Genomic DNA, 24,685 nt, shown 5'->3' with positions numbered 1-24,685 from the left:
GACAACACATTACCAAAAACTTCACATGGATATTGGCCAAACCTCTCAAGTGCCTACCCTTGTGTGTTGTTAGTTGGTATGCTTGCAATAGGATGAGGGTGAGTGTGAGGGGTGGCTAGTGAGATGGGGAAGTGATAAAGTAGATAGAGAGGGTTGAGTGGAGGTGCAAGGTAAGTTGGTCTCCTGGGGAGGTATCTTCCGACCTTGGAAGGGAAGAGAACCTCCCTGCGTGCTATGACTCCCTCCATAAGCATACAGAGGGAGTCAGTGGAGAACCTGGGTGCAAGCGTTCACCTTTGTGCAGTGATTGTCAGTGTTTGCAGCACCTCAATGTTGTCAAACACTGACAGAACAACTGTCAAACTCCATGTGGACGTGGTCCCTTTAAGGAAACCGGCTGATGATGCGTTATGAAATGACGTCATCAGACCCGCTGCCTGTTAATTGGCCGCTAAGCCCTCAGGGCGGGGCTTAACAAGACCAATCAAGGTAAAATCATGTCTGCAGAGCGGATGCAGCTGGGAGCGGGACCGGAACCCAGAAACCAGCTGACAGACCCCCATCCCGCCTCAATTAAATTCGCGGCCTCCATGTCTGAGCGTTGCTTAGAAATGTTGGGGTAGATTTCGGGCTCGGACTCAGTGCTGCACGATAAGCGTGCGGCCAAACCCAGAGGCCCAAGCATTGATGGATATTGTTCCTCGGGCCTTACCAACATGCTTGGCCTTAGCTGCCGGCGCTAGTCGCACCTCCACGGGGAGCTCGCCGAGCGAAGAGATCAATGTCGAGCTGCCTGCCTCGCCAGCAACGGCCCTCAGTTAATTCCCAGGAAGGGGGGGGATTGGAGCGGGCTACGATTGGGGGAGGGAGGGACTGCTGCTCTTCCGGCGCCATGGGAACTGACGTAAGAAAGCTACTGGGCACTTGGTCTAAGCGTTAAACAAAGCTTTAATCAACTGTTTTACAACATGGAGGTCTAGTTGTGTTCTTCACTAGTGCCTGTTAAGAATGTCCTGCGCAAGCTGGGCCCATGCCCGAGTATTTATACTCTCCCTGGACAGCGCCACCTGCAGACCGCTCAGTATTATTTCATAAGTCTTTCTTTCATGAATGACTGATTCATGTCAGGAACATTTTACAAAAATAATTTAAAGTACCTGGAGTTGGCTGCCACTGAAGTGGGAAGGCCCGACACCTACCCTGCTCATTGGTGACTCGTTTCAGCAAAGGACCCTTCAACAGGCGTTAGGCTCCTACTTTACATATTTACGCAGCCTAACGCCCGTTTTAGGCGTCTGCCCGGGGCACCTAAAAAAAGGCCCCCGTGAATTTAGCAGCGGGATCAACGCTTGCACAGAAAAACGGAAGCAACACAAACCAATTCCTACGCCTTCAGCTGCATTAGGAGCAGGTCTTCAATTTGCCTCAAACATGGGGCCTTGATGGCCTTCGTTCACAGTCTCGGTGCTCCCCTGCACCACTGTTATGGATTGCAGCCCCCTGCGGCATTTCGGGCACATCTCATCACATATCCTTTAAATTGCTTTCTTGTTTCTGTGGTCATCTTCATTTTGTTATAACTTCATATTCTCAGTTCTCTTAGCAGTTTCTGTTCAAAATTTACATTTTCTCTCAGTGGTAGAAAGGGAGCGTTTCAGAGAACTTTGGCAACGGAAAATAAAAGTGTCATATTTTAGATTTCTGGGATACCAGAGCCAGGTTTAGGGAAGGACTGGGATGGCTTCTTGGGGAAGGTGGGAGCGAAGTGAACACGTTCTAGGGGGGGAAAAAAAACAAGTAATTTGATACGTACAGAATGGCAAAGGTCCGATTCAGATTAACAGTGAGGAATAACACAACTGAAAGATTAGATGGTCTCAACCATTAGCAAAAGTGCTCCGCAATGTCAGATAGGCACGTGTCAATAACAAGAAGGTCCACAAATGTCTCCCAAAAAACAAGGGCCCTGGAAATTCATGACCCTTCCACTGTACTCTTCCCCAGAGCTGTGGAGGCTGGGTCATTGAATATATTTAAGGTGGAGATAGACAGATGTTTGAAAGGTAAGGGAGTCAAGGGTTATGGGGAGCGGGCAGGGAAGTGGAGTTGAGGCCAAGATCAAATCAGCCTACTTCTGCTCCTATGTCTTAGGATCTTATATTATGTACTCCTGCCAAAACGTTGGCAGGAGCCTGCCGGAAAAGGGTCAGAATTTAAGCTGGGTCTTGGCCTTGCACAGGAATTTTGGTTCGGCCTTCTTTCAGCAAGACAGCTTTGTACCTTTAAAACAGACCGGCGTGCAGCTTTGAGTGGAATTATTTATTTTATGTGAGATTTCTGCTTGATTTCATTTGCGGTAATGTTACTGATTTATTCAGGTATGAGGCCGGCTTAATGCAAGCCATTTAAACATCATTTCCATCTCTCCTGAGCACAGGTAAATTCAGCAGCACAGAATGGTTTCTTTAAACTAAGATAGTCGAAGGCTGGAGGAATTTGTTTTTCCCTACAGAAGATTTAACATTTTATTAGAATGTATGAAGAGCCACAGATGCATAACCACAGCTTCAGGTAGTTAACACTCCCAGTCCCAGATCTGTATAACCGCTTTGCTAGTCCCTTTGCTATTTGCTATTGGAACAGGCTCGAGGGGCTGAATGGCCTACTCCTGTTCCTATGTTCCCAGTCTATGGGTGAGTTAGCTGATCTTGGACTGTTCTAAATGGCCCCATGGCTGGGGGGGGGGAGGGGGGAGAACACTATCAAGCGAGCTTTCTGTTGCTGATCACTATCCAATGATCCGCTGTAGGAAAAGTGCAGGTTATGTGGTTGTTGGGCGAGGACTGATCAGGCTTGGATGTGTTGGGCGGGATATCAGAGGGGAATTGTGTGGAACTCATACCCCACCCACCACCCCCCCCCCACCAAGAGGAAGCACAGCGAGAAGAGGGAGGGAGGCAAAAAAAGAAGAAAGCCCTCTCTCATGTCACGAAGCTAACTTTACTCAGATTACAGCACGAAAGGGCAGAAGTATCACTTAGCAAACTGCTTTAGATCTGCCCTGAGAGATTCCTTGCCTGGATGCGTCCTCTTCTTGTTCACAGTCAGTATGAGCCATCGTGTTAGATGATGTTACTTGCCTTGCTTCAGTCGCCAAGATGTAGCTTTTGAAACTGGTTCGGTAAAAAGATTTGAATCGAGTTTGGGGGGGATAAAAACCCATCTTGAATGAAAGGCTGTTGAGGATCAAGGACAGCCCAAGAAATCTCTGCAGACTGCTGGCATTCGCTGAATTGGAAAACTAGCCTCCTTTTTCTGTTTTAAGCTCCTTCATCTACAGTTCCTTTTCTCCCCCATTTATGCAGCACTGTCACCTTGGTGAGTCGCTTAACAAGTCTAGTGGCAAAAACATTTAGATTGTAAAACAGACAGTTTTTTATTTGACTACATATCTGTGTGTAGCTGACATGAACATGCATTAAAGTGCAACACAGGTATTTTTGTATTCCGTATAATGAAATCAAGTAAGAAAAAAATCAATGTTCCATAAAACACATTTCAACAAAGTTCATTATCTTTGCTGAACTGGGGCATTTGGAATGCCAAAATAAAATTAAACTACACGAAAACCATATTGTCGCACACTGTTATTTCTTGGCTGAGTTGAACGCTTTCTAAAATAATAAGCCAAAAAAAAAAAATCTTGTTCGATTTAAAAGGATCAGCAGCAGATGGAGATTGGAGCACAGTGGATATTTAAGCTGAGATCTTCGCTTGGTGTTTTAGATTAAAACCTCCCCCTGTGAACTGGGGGTAGCTTGTTCTCTGAGGATGGATTAAAGGCTGTCCCTCCTGCTCCAAGGCTTTTTCTTTCTCACTAAAGGGAAAAACAGAAGAAATCCGATTTATTTCAAAAATACATTTTTTTTTAAAACAGTTATGATATTCTTTTTGTAGTTCTATGTGGTCGGCATTCACCAGTGCAAGCTAACAGTAAGGTGGGTGATGTGCTTCATTCCGACATATCCTGAACAACGTTCCCGTTGAGATGCGCGGCCACACTGCAGTCTGGGGGTCCCGCGCAGGCCGCCGACGGGCTTTTCAATGTAAATAACCGCGCTTGCGCGAAAGACTGAATGGGCCGCGCAGCCAGTTAAAGGCCTGCACACCAAAAAAATATTACAGGGAACATTTAGTGAAGCCCTCAGTCATGTTGTACTTCTGGGGCAAAGCAGACAAAATGCAGAGTCGGAAAGCCCCACCCTCGTTAACGTAATTGGCAAACCATTATTGAGCCTCCTGCCAAGCCAGGGCTGCCCAGCCACGGAGGGCATCACAGTGCTCGTGTGCAGTTAACAACAACAGCAACCTTGTATTTAAATAGTGCCTTTAGTGTAGTAAAACGTTCCAAGGTGCTTCACAGGAGCATTATGAAACAAAATTTGACACCGAGCCACATAAGGAGATATTAGGGCAGATGGCCAAAAGCTTTGTCAAAGAGGTAGGTTTTAAGGAGCATCTTAAAGGAGGAAAGAGAAGCAGAGAGGTTTAGGAAGGGAATTCCAGAGCTTTGGGCCTTGAAGCTGAAGGCACGGCCACCGATGGTGGAGCAATTAAAATCGGGGATGCTCAAGAGGTCAGAATTAGAGGAGCGCAGAGATTTCGGAGGGTTGTAGGACTGGAGGAGATTACAGAGATAATTCTCCGCCCCACTCCCACTTTGACCTCTCTTGGCCTCCTACAGTGTTCTGATGAAGCTCAAAGGGAAGCTCGAGGAACAGCACCTCATCTTTCGATTAGGCAATTTATAGTCTTCTAACATTGAGTTCAATAATTTCACATCATAACCACTGCTCCCATTTTTTTGGACAGCAGGTACTGGTAATGATTCTGCTGTGGCTATTTATACCTCCTCTAGACAATCTTTTGTTTCTTTACTTGCCCCATTACCAACCCCTTTTGCCTTGCACCATCATCCCTTTAGTCATTTAGTCTCTCCTGCCTTCCACCCTGACGTAAGAAAACTACTAGGCACTTGGTCTGAGTATTAAACAAGGCTTTAATCAACTGTTTTTCAACATGGAGATCTAGTTGTGTCCTTCACTAGTTCCTGTTAAAGGATGTCCTGCACAAGCTGGGCCCATGCCCGAGTATTTATACTCTCCCTGGACAGCGCCACCAGCAGGCTGCCCAGTATTAATACATAAGTCATTTTCACATGAATGACAAGATTCATGTCACACCCTATCACAGACCTTCCCTTTTGTTCTTTCATAAGAACATAAGAAATAGGAGCAGGAGTAGGCCATTCGGCCCCTCGAGCCTGCTCTGCCATTCAATAAGATCACGGCTGATCTGATCTTGGCCTCAACTCCATTTTTCTGCTTGTTCCCCATAACCCTCGACTCTCCTATAGTTCAAAAATCTGTCTATCTCAGCCTTGAATATATTCAATGACTCAGCCGCCACAGCTCTCTGGGGTAAAGAATTCCAAAGATTCACAATCCTCTGAGAGAAGAAATTCCTCCTCATCTCCGTCTTAAATGGGTGACCCCTTATTCTGAAACTATGCCCCCTCGTTCTAGATTCCCCCATGAGGGGAAACATCCTCTCAGCATCTACCCTGTCAAGCCCCTTCAGAATCTTATGGCCTAGAAATTCAGTTGTTAGCGCCAGCCGCTAGCGCCTTAGGAGGAGAAGTGGGGCGCTAAGCGGCTAGCGCCCGGGCGCGGCGCGGCGCGATCTGCGCCTCTCGCGAACTTCGCTCAAGATTTAGCAGCGGCGCAAAACCGTAGTGCCCGCTCAGCTGCGCGCGCAGATCCTGACGTCATTTCATGGTGCAACGCCCTTGGTGAGCCTCGAACCGGAACTTCAGTGGCGCCGCCCTTCTGTGCGCCTGGCGCCCCCAGCGACTGGTAGAGGGGAATGGTTTCCAGTCGCTGCGGGGCGCGGGGGGCACTATTTAAAGGGGACTCCTCCTGCATTATAAGTGGCAGCCATTTTGTGGCAATCCTTCTGTGTGAGAGACGGATATTTGGAGAGAGACAAAGGCAGAGAGCTTTCTGCTTTGACTCAGCACTCGCACAGGTACTTCTGGCTTCAGGCCAGAGCTTTGCACTTGGATTTAACTTTCAGTGCCATAGCCTTGAGTCGCCACATATAATGGGGGCTGCAATGGGTGGAAACATTGGCTTACTGCATTGCATTCAAAGGGCTCAGAGACGCCGTGAGAGAGTGCCAGTCATGGCCAGACGGAGAAGGGCCAACAGGCGTCGGCACAGGAGGCCTTACCAACCCAGGGTATACTGCCAGCAGTTCTCATATCTGAACATGTCTGAGGAGCAGTGTGTTCGGAGGCTGCGATTCAGAAGGGAGGTGGTCACTGAGATCTGCCACCTGCTTCGCAGAGATCTGCAGCCACAGCTGAGGAGCAGGACATCTCTGTCGGTGGCAGTGAAGGTGACGGTGGCTCTCAACTTCTATGCCACCGGCTCCTTCCAATCCGCTACTGGGGACATTGCCAACATCTCCCAGTTCGCGGTACATTGCTGCATCCGCCAGGTGACCAATGCCCTTTTCAGAAGGAGACGTCAGTACATCTCCTTCCCCATGACCCTGGACAAGCAGCAAGAGCGTGCAATGGGATTTGGAGGAATAGCGGGCTTCCCCATGGTCCAGGGCGCCATTGACTGCACGCATGTGGCTTTGCAGGCACCTCTAGAGAATGCCGAGGATTACCGCAATCGGAAGGGCTACCATTCGCTCAACATCCAGTTGGTGTGTGACCACAGGCAGCTCATACTAGCTGTCAATGCCCGCTTTCCAGGCAACAGCCACGATGCCTTCATCCTGCACCAGACTTATGTGGCAGACATTTTCAAAGCCCAGGCTCACCCACGAGGATGGCTTCTCGGGGACAAAGGCTATCCTTTGTGCACCTGGCTGATGACCCCGCTCCGTGCGCCCAGCACCCCTGCTGAAGAGCGATACAATGACAGCCATCAAGCTACCAGGAACATCATTGAGCACACAATCGGTGTGCTCAAGCAACAGTTCCGCTGTCTGGACCATTCCGGAGGAGCCCTACAGTACTCGCCTGAGCGAGTCTCCCATTTCGTTGTAGTGTGCTGCATGCTGCACAACCTGGCTATCCTCAGGACTCAGCCACTGCCAGCAGATATTGGAGGACCACCAGAGGAGGAGGAGGAGGGGGAGGAGCACCAAGACGGGAGGGAGGCACAAAGTGCAAGGGCCGTCCGTCGGCGGCTTATTGCAGCTCGGTTCTAGGGCCGCTCTCAGGGAATGGCTTGTGCCAATGAAAGAACATGAATGGAGCCGCTCCGCAAGCCCTCAGCCGATCAAGGCAACAAATAGTTCAAAGTGCAAACATGGACAATGTGATTAAAGAAAATTTTTTACTGTGCAAACTCTGTGCCCTTCCCGCATGACAAACTAATTCAGATAAACCCCCCAAAAAACAGTCAGAGACATAACTGGCTCTCACAACCTTCAGAAAATGAAAAAAACAGTTAAACAAAAATGACCATGATCCTCGGCCTTCATATAAAAAACAAACACAACAATCTCGGTCTTCATATATAAAAACAACATTTGGCCACACCTTCTACTTTTTCCCTTGTGAGGGTGATCCGACTCGCTTCCGTGAATGGCCCCTTCCCGCCCTGCAGCTCCTCCTCAATGGGACCCCAGTGGCTGCAGCAAGGCTGGGGGAAGGCTGCTGAGGGTCAGATGGTGAGACGCCAGATGCCCTTGGGGGACGGCCTGGACCAGCTCTGGGCCTGGAGGGCCCGGCTGTTGACTGCTCCAACTCTGCTTGGGCGGCAGCGGTCTGTCCTACGGGTGGTGGCAGCTGCAGTGGAGGAGTGACAGACTCCTTGCCTGTGCTGCACTAAATTCTTGCAGACTCCTGGCCTGTGCTGCCCCAAATTCCTGAGCACTCCTTGCCAGTGACTCTATGGAGTCAGGCATCCTTGCCACTGCAGCCATGAGCTCAGTGTGCCTGCGCTCAGCCTGGGCGCCCATTTCACCAAGGAGCCGCACCTCCTCTGTGCTCACCGTAGCAGGACTGGAGGCCGCACTCACCCTCCGGGGAGAAGGCCGCCGAGCTTCCCCACCCCTCCCGTGTTGCTGCAGCCCGCTGGGCCCCATAGCTTCACTCTCCTCAGACCCTTCCCCCCTGCTCCCCTCCAGGGAAGACGTGTCCCCATCATGGCCATGGGCTGCCTCGGCTGAGGGTGGCACTGATGGGCCGGCTTCCTCTTCCTCGAATTCAGAATCACTGACAGTGGCAGCTTGAGGGCCCGCCTCCTCACCTGGCGAATCAGCATCTGAAAGCAGGGAGGCACAAGAGTTGCTTTAGAGTGAGGACAGGGCGGCAGCGAGGGAGGCATGAGTGCTGCTATGCACTGCATTGGTTCGATAGTGGCAAAGGATGCTGGTGTGAGGCACCTTACCATTGCTGTCCAGAACAGGGTCGGCATCTCCACTGGCGATGGGGCCAATCAGCCAGCCTGCCATAATGCGCTCCACACGCTGCTCCAGGTCGCTGAGATCTTTGAGGTCAGGACGGCCTCACCCGGTCCGTCGCTGCTGCCTGCGATTGTGGGCCAGCTTGCCCTGCAAGAGAAAGGACGGCCTCTAAGTACAGTGTCAAGCCCTGATCTTGCCTGCACAGCCTCCCATGGTGGAATAGCCCTGACAGTGTCAAGCCCTGATCTTGCCTGCACTGCCTCCCATGGTGGAATAGCCCTGACAGTGTGTAAAGTGCTGAATGTGCAAGTGGTTTTCATGAGAGTCCCATAGCTCTTGGATGAGGGCTGGGCATTGGGGCTTTCAGGTCCCTTTGGCCAGAAACTGAGGTGCACATGCAGGGATGAACAGGATAGTGGAAAGGGTGCTCACCCTGACAACCCGAGTGAGGTCGTTGAACTTTTTCCTGCATTGAAGTGGAGTCCTGGCAACCATGCTGTTGGTGGTCACCCTGTTTGCCACCTCCCTCCAGGCTTTTCGGTATTCGCTGGGAAGCGGCCTCCTCCCACTGTCAGGGAAGAGGACAGGTTGCCTGCGCTCTACTGCGCCAACCAGTAGCCTCAGGGCACCCTCGCTGAAGCGCTCTGCTCGCTCCCTAGCCTTCTGCATGATCCTGGGCGTAGAAATGATGATCCAGCAATGTTCAGGTCTTGCTTCAGGGCTGCAGTGTGCAGGGCGTGGCAGCCAAACAAGTCCACCCTCCCACTTTAAGAGCTGACCGGCGCCAGCGTGTCTGCCTTCAATCAGCAACTCGCCGCACCTGCGCTGCGCCCGCCCTCGGTATTAGCGCCTCGGCTCGCTGGCTTAGCGCCTTATGATAGTCGTGCATCGCCTGCTTTAGCGCAGCAGCAACCTCTTGGGGCGATGCAACTCAATTTCGGCGAAGGTGGCGCTAAGTTGCGCCGGGCGCTAAATTTAGCGAACGCCCGGCTGTAGCGCCCCAAACGTGGCGATACTGAATTTCTAGGCCTATATGTTTCAATAAGATCACCTCTCATTCTTCTAAACTCCAATGAGTATAGGTCCAACCTGCTCAACCGTTCCTCATAAGACAACCCCTTCATCTCAGGAGTCAACTTAGTGAACCTTCTGTGAACTGCCTCCAATGCAAGTATATCCCTCCTTAAATAAGGAGAACAAAACTGCACGCAGTACTCCAAGTGTGGTCTCACCAACTTACAGTTGTAGCAAGACTTCCCTACTTTTATACTCCATCCCCCTTGCAATAAAGGCCAACATTCCATTCGCCTTCCTAATTACTTGCTGTACCTGCATGCTCACTTTTTGTGTTTCATGTACAAGGACGCCCAGATCCTTCTGTACCGCAGCATTCTGTAGTCTCCCTCCATTTAAATGATATTTTGCTTTTCTATTCTTCCTACCAAAGTGGATAACCTCACATTTTCCCACATTATCCCCCATCTTTCAAATTTTTGTCCACTCACTTAACCTATCTATATCCCTTTGCAAACTCTTTGGGGGAGAAATTGGGTATAGCCCTGTTTGGGGCGTTAGAATTGGCGCTGCGCAAATTTTTTCGCCAGGCGCAACTTATCGCCACCTCGAGCGATATTGGGTTGCTGCGCCCCTAAAGGTGATTGCGGCGTTGATTCAGGCGCTGCACGGGAGTCTTAAGGCGCTAACCCGGCGGCGCTACTCAATATGTCGGCGGCCGGGCGCAGCGCAGGTGCTGTCAATAATCGATTACCCGAGACATGCTGGCGCCGGCCAACTCTTAAAGGGGCGGGTCAATTAGGAGCAGCAGCCACACTCTGCGCCTTGTAGGCCTCAAAATCGGCGCTGTGCTTTCTGTGGCATTCCAAACTTTGAACATATGGAGAGGGTGAGGCAGAGAGCGGAGCGTTTCACCGATGGGGCATTGGATGCTTTGGTTGGCGAAGTGGAGCGCCGGCGAGCTGTGCTGTACCCCGACAATGGCAGGAGGCCTCATCAGAGCGAGTACCGCAGGGCTTGGAGGGAAGTTTGTCAAAGAGTCACCTTAACCAGCGTGGTGGCCAGGACTCCAGTGCAATGCAGGAAGAATTTCAACGACCTCACTTGGGTCGTTAGGGTGAGTGCCTTTTTCGCCATCTTCTTCATCCCTCCATCTGCATCTGACATTATGGCCAGAGGGTGCGCGAAGCCCCAATGGCCATCTGTCAGCCAGCACCCATGGCCCTTTTTGGAAACACACACGCACATTCAGCTCAATGCATAATGGAAGGGCTATTCTACCATGGGGGGCATGTGATGTCAGCTCAATGCATAATGGAAGGGCTAATCTACCATGGGGGGCATGTGATGTCAGCTCAGGCCAGCATGTTTCATCACTTCCCGTCCTTTCTCCTGCAGGCCAAGCTGGCCAGGAACCAGAGGCAGCAGCTTCGTACCGGAGGAGGCCCTCCTCAGCTGCAGACACTGATGGACCTGGAGGAACGAGTCCACCAGATTGTTGGAGGCCGGATGACTGGTCCTGTCACCACTGGAGCTGCCGACCCCATTGTGCACAGCGATGGTAAGGTCATCACCTTTTTGAACTCTCTCCTTCCACTTCTTCCCCCCACCAGCATGCTTTTTCACTCTGGACCCATGTCAGAGCATTGCAGCACTCATGCATCCCTTGCTGCCACCCTGTCCTTTCGCTAAAGCCACTCTTCAACCTCCCTGCTTTCAGATGCTGCATCACCAGCTTGGGAGCCGGGCCCTCAAGCTGCCACTGCCACTGACTCCGGAGGAGACGAGCAGGAGGAAGCTGGACCATCCCTGCCACCCTCAGGCGAGCCAGCCCCTCTGCAGACTGGGGAGACTACTTCCCTGGAGGGGAGCGGGGGGGAATGCTGAGGAGGAAGCAGTTCCAGGAACCAGCGGGCTGCAGCAACGCAAGGGGGGTAGGGAAGCTCGGGGGCCGTCTCCCCGGAGGGCGAGTCAGGCCACGAGTACTGCTGCACAGAGTGCAGAAGAGGTGCGTTCCCTCGCAGAAATGAGCGCCCAGGCTCGGCTCAGGCACACTGAGCTCATGGCTGCAGTGGAAAGGATGCCTGAATCCATCGAGACACTGGCAAGGAGTGTCCAAGACTTCGGGGCAGCACAGGCAAGGAGTGCGCAGGACCTCGGAGCAGCACAGGCAAAGAGTGCGCAGGACTTCGGGGCAGCACAGGCAAAGAGTGCGCAAGACTTTGGGGCAGCACTGGAAAGGACTGTCCAGGACTTCGGGGTATCACTGGAAAGGACTGTCCATGGCTTCGGGGCAGCACTGGAAAGGACTGTCCAGGGCTTGACCGAAGCAGTGGAAAGGACTGTCCCGGCCTTCAGCGAAGCACTGGAAAGGGCTGTCCAGGGCTTCACCGAAGCACTGGAAAGGACTGTCCAGGGCTTCACTGAAGCACTGGCATCTGCCACGCCAGTGCTGAGTGCTGCCACGCAGTCACTCGCTGTTCTCATGCAGACGCATATTGAGGCCACGCGACCAATGACTGCTGCCACCCTCGCTGGATCAGGCGGGATTACCCGGGGTCCTTGCAGCACCACAGCAGGGCCTCAATCTGTGGACCAGCCAATTGGTGCGCATGCTGCAGTGCTGCCTCGTCAGAGTGCCAGTGTGTCGTTCGACCAGGGAACTGCTGTCCGCTCTCAGGATGTCAGTAATGTTTTGGATAGTCTCCCGGGTGTGCGAGGCACTTAAGTGTTAGTGTGTTAGTTTTGCTTTCTGTAGCCATTGCTTTGTCATGTTGGAAGGAAGCACATTTCGCAAAATAAACAACTTTTTTTATTTACATTGGCCATGTCTGATATTTACATTCACTGCCCTTCATAAGCTTTGGGTTAGCCAGACGGTTCCCTTCCTCCTCATCGAATGGCACCAAGCATTCTGTCAAGAGGGGCCTAGAAGCGGCTTGTTATCAGCCTCTGATGGACGACCCTTCCAGTTTGTACCTCCCTCCCGTCTTAGTCCTCCTCCTCCACCTCCTCCTCCGGTGCTTCAATGGCTGGTGGCATTGGCTGGGTGCGTAGGATGGCGAGGTTATGCAGCATGCAACAGACTACGATGAAGTGGGAGACTCGCTCTGGTGATAACTGCAAGGCGCCTCCGGAATGGTTGAGACAGCGGAACCGCTGCTTCAGCACACCGATTGTGTGCTCCACAATGTTCCTCGTCGCCTGATGGCTCGCATTGAAGCGCTCTTCAGCAGGAGTGCTGGGCGAACGGAGCGGCGTCATCAGCCATGGGCACAGAGGATAGCCCTTGTCACCGAGAAGCCAGCCTCCTGGGTGAGCCGGGGCCTCGAATAGGTCTGCAACTGAAGTCTGGCGCAGGATGAAGGTGTCATGGCTGCTGCCAGGGAACTGCGCATTGACTGCGAGGATCAGCTGTCGGTGGTCACAGACCAGCTGAACATTCAAGGAATGGAACCCCTTGCGGTTGGCGGAACTCCTCCGGATTCAAAACAGGCGCCCGCAAAGCCACGTGCGTGCAGTCAATGGCGCCCTGCACCATGGGGAAGTCCGCTATTGCTGCGAAGCCCTCTGCGCGCTCCCGCTGCTTCTCCGGTGTCATAGGGAAGCAGATGTACTGCCGCCTCCTTTTAAATAGGGCATCTGTTACTTGACGGATGCAACAATGCACCGCAAACTGCGATATGTTAGCGATGTCCCCAGTTGCGGCCTGGAAGGAGCCGCTTGCATAGAAATTCAGGGCAACAGTCATCTTGACAGCCACCGACAGAGAGGTCCTGCACCTTATCTGAGGCTGCAGATCTGGCTGAAGCAGGTGGCACAGCTCAGTCACCACCTCCTTTCTGAAGCGCAGCCTTCTAAGACACTGCTCCTCTGACATGTTCAAGTAACAGAACTGCTGTCGGAAAACCCTGGCAGCGTAAGGTCTGGTGTGGCGATGTCTGTTGGCCCTCCTCCGTCTGGCCATTCCTGGCCCTCTCTCCCTGCGCCCTTTCCAGATGGTTCAGCAGCAGGACGTTCCCCTCCAATGCAGCCCCCATAGTAATAGCGCACAAGAAATTGTAAACGTTGTAAATGCTCACCAGCTGCAAGGTGATGGTCAGTAGGCTGAAGTTCCTCTGGCCAGCGGTGGCTCACTGGTGCAATGGCTCTCAGAGTGCAGCTCAGCAACTCTGTGAAAGTCTCGAGGAAGTTGTGCTCCCAAAATGGCTGCCGCTTTTATACCAGTGCCGTCCCCTTTAAAGAGCGCCCCCCTAGCCCGAGAGCGACTGGGGAACGTTCCAGGTAAGCAGTCCTTATTAGCGCCAGGCGGAACGGAGGGGCGCAACACTGAATTTCCGTTCCGGGGCGCCCAAAAGGCATTGCACACTGAAATGATGTCATGATCTGCCTGCGCCCGCGAGCGGGCGCTAAGGTTTAGCACCAGCGCAAAATGCCCACTCAATATGGGAGGAGGCGCTGGGTTCACTGCGCCCGGCCGAAAATTGGCTACCGCCCCACTTCTCGGCCTCTTTAGGCGCTAATTGGAGGCGCTGCCAACCGAATTTCTCCCCCTTTGTGTCCTCCTCACAATTTGCTTTCCTGCCTATCTTTGTATCGTCAGCAAATTTGGCTACAGTACAGTCGGTCCCTTCATCCAAGTCATTAATATAGATTGTAAATAGTTGAGGCCCCAGCACTGATCCCTGTGGCACCCCACTAGTTAGTTTGCCAACCTGAAAATGACCCATTTATCCCAAATCTCTGTTTTCTGTTAGTTAGCCAATCCTCTATTCATGCTAATATATTACCCCCAACACAATGAGCTCTTACCTTGTGCAGTAACCTTTTATGTGGCACCTTACTGAATGCCTTTGGAAGTCCAAATACACTACATCTACTGGTTCCCCTTTATCCACCCTGCTCGTTACATTCTCAAAGAACTCTAATAAATTTGTCAAACATAATTTCCCTTTCATAAAACCATGTTGACTCTGCTTGATTGTATTATGATTTTCTGAATGTCCTGCTACTAATTCCTTAATAATGGATTCCAGCATTTTCCCAATGACAGATGTTAGGCTAACTAGCCTATAGTTTCATGCTTTCCACCACCCTCCTTTCTTGAATAGGGGCGTTACATTTGCGGTTTTCCAATCTGCTGGGACCTTTCCAGAATCTAGGGATATCTGGAAGATTACAACCAATGCATCCACTATCTCTGCAGCCACTTCTTTTAAGACCCTAGGATGTAGGCCATCAGGTCCAGGGGACTTGTCAGCATTTAGTCCCATTAGTTTGCCTTGTACTTTTTCTCTAGTGATAGTGATTGTTTTAAGTTCCTCCCTCCCTACAGCCCCTTGATTTTCCACGATTACTAGGATGCTTTTGGTGTCTTCTGCCGTGAAGACAGATACAAAGGGCTGGATTTTCATTCAGGAGTCGGGAAGGAGGCGGGACTACAACTTTCGGGTTGTAGTCCCGCCTCCATCGAGATGCGGCCAATCCACGTGATTTTCACTTGATTGACCTTGTTGAGCCCGCCCAGCGGGCTCAGCAGGCCAATTAAGGGCCATCCAGCAACAGGTGATGTCACAGACTGAAATTTCATCTGTCAAGACGTGTTGACAGTTGAAATATCAGCGTTTCACAGCTGTTTGAAGCTGTCAAACACTGACAGTCTTACTTCTAACCTGAGTCCTTCTATGCAGACTCAGTTAGGAATCTCGCCGGCACTGAAAGCTGCAGGCTGTCACTTTTGACAGATCGCAGCCATTCTGCTTTCTGTGCTGGCTGAATGATGGGCTTCTGAAGCCTAGAGGAAGGAAGGCTGTGAAGGTAAGTACAGGTAATTTAAACTTCTTTACACACTTTAGACACACCAAACACACTTACCTTTGCACTCATGCACCCATCACTCACCTGAATACCGACATCTCGACCCCTCCAAGTCCTTCAACCCGACGGCCCGACTCCTCTAACCTGGCGTTGTTTGGAGCTGTCGGGAATCCCACACGACAACCTTCAAAATAGGGATTAGGCTAAAAACTGCCTGTTAACAGGCAGTTAATTGGCACTAATCCCTTCCCGCCTCAGGTTGGCGGGTCCCAGTGCGGGGCGGGTACCCGCCTCCTTTGAAACTTACATGGAGGCGGGTTTTGGGCGGGATGGTATCGGGACCCCCGAATTCGGGATTTTAGTCCCCCGCACGCCTAAAAGCCCGCCTCACGACACACTGAAAATCGACCCCAAAATATTTGTTCAAAGTCTCTGCCATTTCCTTGTTTCCCATTATTAATTCCCCCGTCTCATCCTCTAAGGGACCAACATTTACTTTAGCTACTCTCTTCCTTTTTATATACTTGTAGAAGCTCTTACTGGCTGTTTTTATATTTCTTGCCAGTTTACTCTCATAATCAATTTTCTCCCTCTTTATTATTTTTTTAGCCATCCTTTGCAAGTTTCTAAAAATTTCCCAATCTTGTAGCCTACCACTAATCTTCGCAACATTGTATGCCTTTTCTTTCAATTTGATACCCTCCTTAACTTCCTTAGTTAGCCACGGACGGTTCATCCTTCTCATAGAGTCTTTCTTTCTCACTGGAATATATCTTTGTTGAGAAATATGAAATATCTCCTTAAAAGTTTGCCACTGCTTATTTATCGTCTTACCTTTTAATCTATTTTCCCAGTCCACTTTAGCCAACTCTGTCTTCATACCCTTGTAATTCCTTTATTTAAGTTTAAGACACTAGAAACATAGGAACATAGAAGATAGGAGCAGGAGTAGGCCATTCGGCCCCTCGAGCCTGCTCCACCATTTAATGAGATCATGGCTGATCATCCGAATTCAATACCCTGTCCCTGCTTTCTCCCCATATCCCTTGATCCCTTTAGCCTTAAGAAATATATCTAACTCCTTTTTGAATATATTTAATGAATTGGCCTCAACTGCCTTGTGTGGTAGAGAATTCCACAGGTTCACCACTCTCTGGGTGAAGAAATTCCTCCTCATCTCTGTCCTAAATGGCTTACCCCTTATCTTTAGACTGTGACCCCCGGTTCTGGACTCCCCCGCCATCGGGAGCATCCTTCCTGCATCTAGTCTGTCTAGTTCTGTTAGAATTTTATAAGTTTCAATGAGATTTCAACTAGTTTCAGACACAAGTTTCTCACCCTCAAACTGAATGTGAAATTCTATCATGTTATGATCACTCTTCCCTAGAGGATCCTTTACTATGAGATCATTAATTAATCCTGTCTCATTACACATTACCAGATCTAAAATAGCCTGTTCCCTGGTTAGTTCCACAATGTATTATTCTAAGAAACTGTCCTGAATATACTCTATGAACTCATCTTCAAGGCTACCTTTGCCAATTTGATTTGTCCAATCTATATGAAGATTTAAATTGCAGTACCTTTCTTACAAGCCCCCATTATTTCTTGATTTATTCTCTATCCTACACTGTAGCTACTCCCTATAGACTACTCCTACCAGTGACTTATTTCCCTTATTATTTCTTATCTCCACCCAAACTGATTCTACATCTTGATCTTCTGAGCCAAGATCATTTCTCACTACTGTACTGATCTTATCCTTTATTAGCAGAGCTACCCCACCTCCTTTTCCTTTCTGCGTATCCTTCCAAAATGTCAAATACTCCTGAACATTCAGTTCCCAGCCTTGGTCACTTTGCAACCACGTCTCTGTAATGGCTATCAGATCATACCCATTTATTTCTATTTGTGCCGTCAATTCATCTATCTTTTTACAAATGCTGCGTGCATTCAGATAAAGGGCCTTAATTTTGTCTTTTTACCATTTTTCCTTACTCTGACCCTATTTTCTGGCGCACTCTTATGCTTGTACGTTCTGTCCCTTCCTGTCACACCCTGGTTTTCATCACCCCTATCGCTACCCTGCTCTATTGCCTTTTCCTTTCTCTTTAAGTTTCTAAGTTTCCTCTCACCTGAACGCCCCCCCCCCCCTCCCGCCTCACTGTTTAGTTTAAAGCCCTATCTATAGCCCTAGTTATTCAATTCGTCAGGACACTGGTCCCAGCACGGTTCAAATGAAGCTCATCCCAACGGAACAGCCCTCCCCTCCTCTCCCCCTTTCCCTGTCTCTACTTGCTTAAAATCTGTAACATCTCTAACTTTTTCCAGTTCTGATGAAAGGTCATCGACCGGAAACATTAACTAATTTGCAGTCAGAGGCTTCCCGCGGGCGAATGCCTCTGAACCGCAATAAAAGTACAAACCTACCTGATGGTCCCGTACCTACAAATACCCTCGCTCCTGGGCCTGCAGGCCTAGGCCTGCGTAAAGGCCCAGGTATCCCAGGGGCCCAGGCGGTTCGCAAGCATCCCTGGGATCACGTGGGCCAGGCCAACCAATGAGAAAGGGGGATTCCGCATTATGCTTATGGGGACTCCATTTACGTAAGGAATCCCCATAAGCTTAATAGGAATCACCTAAAAAAACACAAATTTCACACAACTTAAATAAAAATAAATCATTACATAGTCAAAATTAATTAAAATACAATGTAATTAAACATTTAAAACAAACATTTTATTTTTAAAGGGTCCAAAATAACCTGAACTAATTTTAAAGTTTTTTTTAAGTTTAAATGATTTAAAACATTTTATTCTAATATTTCTTTAAACCCTTGCGCTGGTAAAAGAAGGCCCTACTCCTGCTTTCACCAGGCGTAAGAGTTTCACGGGCACTCGCTGGGCAAACTCTCCGCCGGCGGATGCCCCATTTCCCGGGGATGCAATGGATCGGTCGAGCTGAAACTTGACAGATCGCAAGTTCGGGGTTTTCACGCCTGCGCATTGCACGCGGCAACCCGGAACTTGCGGGGCACTTCCGGCCGCATACACGGTCACAGGCCGCGGAAAATCCGGGCCTCTGTTTCTTTCTCCACAGATGCTGCCTGACCTGCGGAGTATTTCCAGCATTTTCTGTTTTTATTTAAGCACAAGGACTTCTTGCTGGATTACCTTTCCCCTCACTTCCTGCGGCAGGTGTGCGCGCTGACTGCGCAAACCGTCGGAAAGCTCCCCCCCTGTTATTTTAGTCCAACATCATCAAGTCAGAATTTGCCACTTTTACCCTGCTTCCTTAAAAATAGGAAAACCCCTGAGCCGACTGAAGTGACAATTTTGATTTTTTTAAAAACCTGTTCCGTTCTGGATGGCATTAAATGAGTTACAATGCAATAAAACACAAGACGATGGCTCATCTTTACAGGACTGAGATGTGTGAATTCACTAACCATCATGTTTTTTCCGACAAGCAAATTAAACAATAGTCACTTCTTATTGATCTTTTTTAAATTGCACTATAGTTTAAGCAAGTGCAAGATATTGATCACTTGACTGGTACAAGGTATTAGATTTTATCTTCAAATGGAAATTCAGGCTTATTCATCACACATCATACAGTACATTTCAGCACTTCGGAACCATTTCAATAAATCTGGTGTGTTTAGAATCTTCAGTTTACTTAATAGTTTAACCTTTTGAAGGTTGCTGTAGCATTTCTGTAACATGGGCAAATAGAAAAAGAAACAAGGAATACACGGTGACGTAAAAAAACTACTAGGCACTTGGTCTAAGCGTTAAACAAAGCTTTAATCAACTGTTTTACGACATGGAGGTCTAGTTGTGTCCTTCACTAGTTCCTGTTAAGAATGACCTGCGCAAGCTGGGCCCGTGCCCGAGTAGTTATACTCTCCCTGGACAGCGCCACCCGCAGGCCGCTCAGTATTATTTCATAAGTCTTTCTTTCATGAATGACTGATTCATGTCACATGGTGTGTAAAAACGCACTGGAGCCCAAGGTTGTCAACTCTGGAGGGACATATTCTTGGAGGCTTGATCATGTGACACTAGATCATGTGACACTAGATCATGTGACACATGCCTGCAGTTATGTTATTGCATTGACCTTATAGAGGCTGCGTCCCCTTGTAGTTGAGTGCAATCTTCCCTTTAACTTATCTTTGGGTGCGCGGCCCCTTTAACGGGCTGCGCGGCCCATTCCAATTCCCGCGCATACGCGGTTTTTCCTATTGTAAAGCCGGCAAGCGGGCCGGGCGGGAGCTCCAGGCAGTTGCGGGGCGCGGCTTAAAGGGAACAATGGCTGAGTGTCTTTGCTCCATGCGAGCCTATAAACAAATGTTTCTGTTCACTGGCAGGGGCAGACTGGGCATCGGGAAATGTCCCCAGTTGCCCCATGAGTCGCTCCCTGCCACCCCGAGGCATCGAAGCTGGTCACTTCTTCATAATCTCAAACACAAGCAGAAAATGCTGGAAACACGCAGCAAATCAGGCAGCATATGTAATCCGGGAGGACTGGCAACTCAGCCACACGCACAGGCACTGGGAGCTGAAGGGTGGGAATTTAAACGTCATTTCGATCAAAAATGACAGCACTGATAGTTCCCACACAGATAGGCTACAGACAGGAAAAGATGCAGCAAAAAGGAGGGGAGGATTGGAAAAATGAACTGATTAGAATAAAACAGATACCACAAGTACTTACCTAAAATGGCCACCACTGCAGCCAAAATACAAACAGCTATTATTTGGGAACTTTACCACCTACAGAGCCCACATAATCATTATGCAGTGACTTGCAATGAAGGTACACTAGATTTATTCCTGGGATGAGAGACTAGATTGATTCCTGGGATGAGAGGGTTGTCCTATGATGAGAGATTGTGTAGAATGGGCCTATACTCTCTGGAGTTTAGAAGAATGAGAGGTGGTCTCATTGAAACATATAAGATTCTGAGGGGGATTGACAGGGTAGATGCTGAGAGGTTGTTTCCCCTGGCTGGAAAGTCTAGAACTAGGGGGCATAGTCTCAGGATAAGGGGTCGGCCATTTAAGACTGAGATGAGGAGGAATTTGTTCACTCAGAGGGTTGTGAATCTTTGGAATTCTCTACCCCAAAGGGCTGAATCGTTGAGTATAGTCAAGGATGAGAGAGATACATTTTTGGATTCTAAGAGAATCAATGGGATATGGAGATCGGGCGGGAAAGTGGAGTTGAGGTCGAAGATCAGCCATGAACTTATTGCATGGCAGAGCAGGCTCGAAGGGCTGTATGGCCTTCTCCTGCTCCTAATTCTGATGTTCTTATGCACACTGCTACCCACAGACAAGTGGGCACATTTCAGACTGCTGGTCAGTCTATCCAGAAGTGGGAGGGAGAGACAGGGATGCAGCGGAGTGCACCCTCGATCATATCTCTAGCCCCCGTCCACCCAGATGCATCAGAAAATCACTGGGACAGAAAGCCTGGGCCATATTCTTCAATTACCATCTGTGTCATGTCTTCAGTCAACCAATTTCTAGCCAAAGACTTTTTAGAAACAGGAATAGAGTCATCAAACTCAAAAAGTCCATCCATTACCTCTAGTGGCCGATGGATTAACTCTCATTTTAGAGGGTCTGGTTTCAAATGGCAGTCTTGACTGCCATTTGAACCTGGCTAGCCATATGAGCGAATTCGATGGTTGGGCTGAAGTTTGGAGAAGCTAATGGTCTTCTTGTACTCTTGGGTGGAAAGCGAATGTAAACAGACAACTGCAGCCCACAGAATGGAGCCCCATTGTTTGCAATGGACCTGCACCGGAGTGCACCACCCTTCCAAATAAAGCACAAAAACCCTGAAATTCCACAGGGTGTCTACTGGTCTCCTGGCACAACACTGGCAGAAGCCCAGAGAAAGCCCCAGTGAATGCCTTTTTCCCACCATTTCCCTGGTGGATCCACTGGGGTTACAGCAAGAGACCTGTAGAATTCCCACGGAATCTCATGGCCAAAAGTACAAAAAGCAAATAAAACGGGAGTTAAATTTCTAACAGCAAATAAATAAGGGTATGTTTAAATAAATGTTAAAATTTTGCACGGTAGAAACAAAACAGAAATTATACTGACTACTCTAATTACACGTAATGTACTCACTGTATAAAGTTCTTTCACAGTAACCCTTCCACCTTCTCATCTCGATTGGGGCAGTCTCCCATCCTGCTACGACTAGCTCCTCAAAACTTATTCTCCATTGCAGTCCAGTGCCACTTACTGTTTACCATTGGCACCTTCGCCTCCTGCATCACCTACTTAAAACTGTCCCTTCCCTGATTCACTCCCTTTCAATTCTGGAGCTGCTCACTCTTGTTAAGGTGTGGTGCCAGCCGTCTGCCATTATCTTGTCCAAGTGGTCATTCTCTATGGTGTGTGCCCAGACAGTGAGAGGCATCAGCCTATTTGACCATGGAGGGCATCACAACCAAGCGCAATCCTTTTCCCCAACTGATGTCCGCACTTGTGCACTTTTCAGCAGGAGATTTTCCCACCCAGGTGCAGTGAAGCTAATTTATATGTTCCAACTGCTGCCACCCACCTCCCCCCCCACCCACCCCAACTGAGATGAGTGACCTCGGAATAGAACAGTAATTAAACCTGGCCCTCCTTTTGATCCTGATGGCTAACTGCTCCACTTGGCAATGCCTCCACCTATAAGGCATCAGGAGAGCTCCAGCCACTCAAAATCTAATCTAAACTGGCATTTGGTTGAGTCATCTACTCAACCTTACAAGGCCCTTTTCATTCTATATGCACACAGCACATTGTTTCCCACCAAGACCTCGGGGGATTCAGTCTGGTGTTGTAAAGCTGAAGTCTAATTACTCTACAATCCCACATGAAAAGGTACGGTTCAATAAACTATCCATTACAGTCGGGTAGCCTCAGAAAGGCTAGCTAATTCAGAAGATCTAGGTTTCATTAAAAAAAGGATGCACACGAGTACCTCTGCATTTACAAGCTAAGTAAAATAGGCAAGCACGGTGGTGCGGCGTCTCGCAACACCCGGGTTCCTCTTCACTGCTGATCTCAGCCATGCTATTGCGAGAAGCTGGACGCCAAAGGCAGGCACTTGTTCAAAGGCAGACAGGGCAAACCAGGTGCAGAATCACCCATCCACACTCATGCACCTTCGAGCTGTGAGTCATAGAGAAGGGTTAGCAGTCACTTGAGGGCACGTCAAAGTACCCACCCAGCATATAGTCCAAGGCTCGTGTGTGGTGGGGCATAAAAACAATAAAAGTATAAACTAGCAACACATTCAATCTGTTCTTTACTTGGTCCTTATTATGTTTTTCCCCCTACAGTGTTGCATTAATATTGCCGTGATGGATGTGTAGCTAGGATGACATGCAAAACTTAACCATCTCCAAGTCAGGGCTGCCACATTATTTCTGAAGTATCCCTAAACTGGAACATCTTGTTCTTTTTATGTTACTATTTAAATGCTGTTTATTTACCAAAAGAGGATGTTAGCAGCTATTCAGATCTGATCGTCCCTGGCCCAATTAAACTGACGTGCTAATGTAGCCCAATGAATTATCCTTTGACTCATTTAGCAGGAATTCAAAGACATTGGTAAGAATTTTCGAATGAACAATTTTGTTTACACACTTTTAACTGCAGCAGAATATTTAATTCATCAAGTCTTAGTTTACTCGAGTCGTACATGTTGGAAGTCCCTGTGCGTCTCCTGGTGAGGTATTCCTGAGTTAACTATCACAGGCACCTATGTGCTTGCATACATGTAGCTCTTTATTACTGTGTAATCTTACAAAGTGCTGTGGCCTGGTGGTTGACGCTTTAGCCCAGCATGTTTGGCTGAAAATTAAATGAAAATTACAGCTAATCAGTTTTTAAAAAATGAGAGTCTGATATGTTCATAAGGGGAACCAAGTGTGTTTATTAAGTAATTGCTTTGCTGGTGAACTCAGTGGAACTTCTGTGACATTGCTACAAAGATCATGCTTTATTGCATAAAAATTATGTATGGGAAATGATCCAATACATTGGCTCTGATGCCCGGAAAGTGTAAAATTGCTTTGCACAGCTCTTATGTGTTTAATAAGTTTTGCTGTACCAGTAGCATACAAATGCCTTAGTGCTGCGTGCATTACTTTGATTCAGTTGTAAGATATTGGTGATGGAGCACCTGGTCTCTCCAATTTTGCGCGCACGTGTCTGCTCCAGCCACGGGCTCTCTCGGCCCTCATCCATTGCGCGGCTGTGATTCTAGAAGTAAGGCGCTGATATTCCTCTCACTCGTTGCCCGCGTGCCTTTTGATGCAGCAATGCCCAGAGTGTGCTGTGCCCGTCAGTGTGCCCAGTTTTAGTGGGCTGGGTCATTTGCATGATCTGGTTGCAAGCCAGGTGCAGACCCGCACCCCCCCACGCCCCCCCCCCCTCCCCCCACCCCGCCATCCCCACCCTGGTCGGTCTTGTACACGGAAATTGGGTGAGAGCGCAGGATTACTGCAGCTCTGCAGCTGCGTGAATAGCTGCCCGCCTCCAGGTCTGAAGACCACAGGGGAGGGCGGGAAGGAAGGATCCACTTACCTTCTCAGGCCTCCCTTGCCTTGCTGCCCGCTTCCCCCTCCCAGGTAGCCCAGGTGCAAGGCTTAACACCAGCTTCCACAGGTGCCCTTTAAAATGGGTGCGCTTCTGTTGCCCATAGAGGAAACAGGTGGTCGCCCCCTCAGATTTCACCTCCATGGCTGCCCTTGTCCTGCACCTTTCGGAAGTGTTAGGGTTAGGGTTAGGATTAGGGTTAGGGTAGCCCAGGCTTACCTATTTGGGGAAGCCCCAGAAATGCAGTGGCACTGTAAAGGGGAGCGGAGATCCGACGTAACGGGTCTCCATTCCCTTTTCCTCTCCATAGAGGCTTGAGCATAAAAATCTAGGCTGATACTCCAGTGCAGTACTGAGGGAGTGCTGCACTGTCGGAGGTGCCATTAGACCGAGGCCTGGTCTGCTCTCTCAGGTGGACATAAAAGATCCCGCGGCACTATTTTGAAGAAGAGCAGGGGAGTTATCCCCCGTGTCCTGGCCAATATTTATCCTTCAATCAATAAAAATATTATCTGGTCATTATCACATTGCTGTGGGAGCTTGCTGTGCGCAAATTGGCTGGCACGTTTCCTGCATTACAGCAGTGACTACACTTCAAAAGTACTTCATTAGCTGTAAAGTGCTTTGGGACGTCCTGAGGTCGTGAAAGGCGCTGTAGAAATTAAAGTCTTTCTTTGTGGTGAACAGGGGAACCGAGGGCTCCCCAGGTGCTACAGACAGGAATATCGGGACCTAGGTGTCAGCTG

The 24,685-nt window shown here is 49.2% G+C and overlaps 1 protein-coding gene across 1 annotated transcript in view; it reads right to left on the bottom strand.

The window, feature by feature from the left end:
- Window positions 1-3,411: 3,411 nt before the first annotated feature.
- cfap58 (cilia and flagella associated protein 58) overlaps window positions 3,412-24,685 on the bottom strand; it is a 304,094-nt gene continuing 282,820 nt past the window's right edge. The window contains exon 18 of the mRNA XM_085994322.1: window positions 3,412-3,877. Coding sequence (XP_085850448.1) covers window positions 3,757-3,877 — 121 coding nt within the window. The 3' untranslated portion in view covers window positions 3,412-3,756. The remainder of the gene's footprint in view (window positions 3,878-24,685) is intronic.

Source organism: Somniosus microcephalus, chromosome 8, assembly GCF_052327205.1.
Source record: "Somniosus microcephalus isolate GS21.2 chromosome 8, FLI_Smic_1.0, whole genome shotgun sequence".
In the NCBI taxonomy this organism is placed as follows: Eukaryota; Metazoa; Chordata; class Chondrichthyes; order Squaliformes; family Somniosidae; genus Somniosus; species Somniosus microcephalus.
The sequence above is the reverse complement of the archived record's forward strand: the minus strand, read 5'-3'. Positions and strand labels throughout refer to the sequence as shown.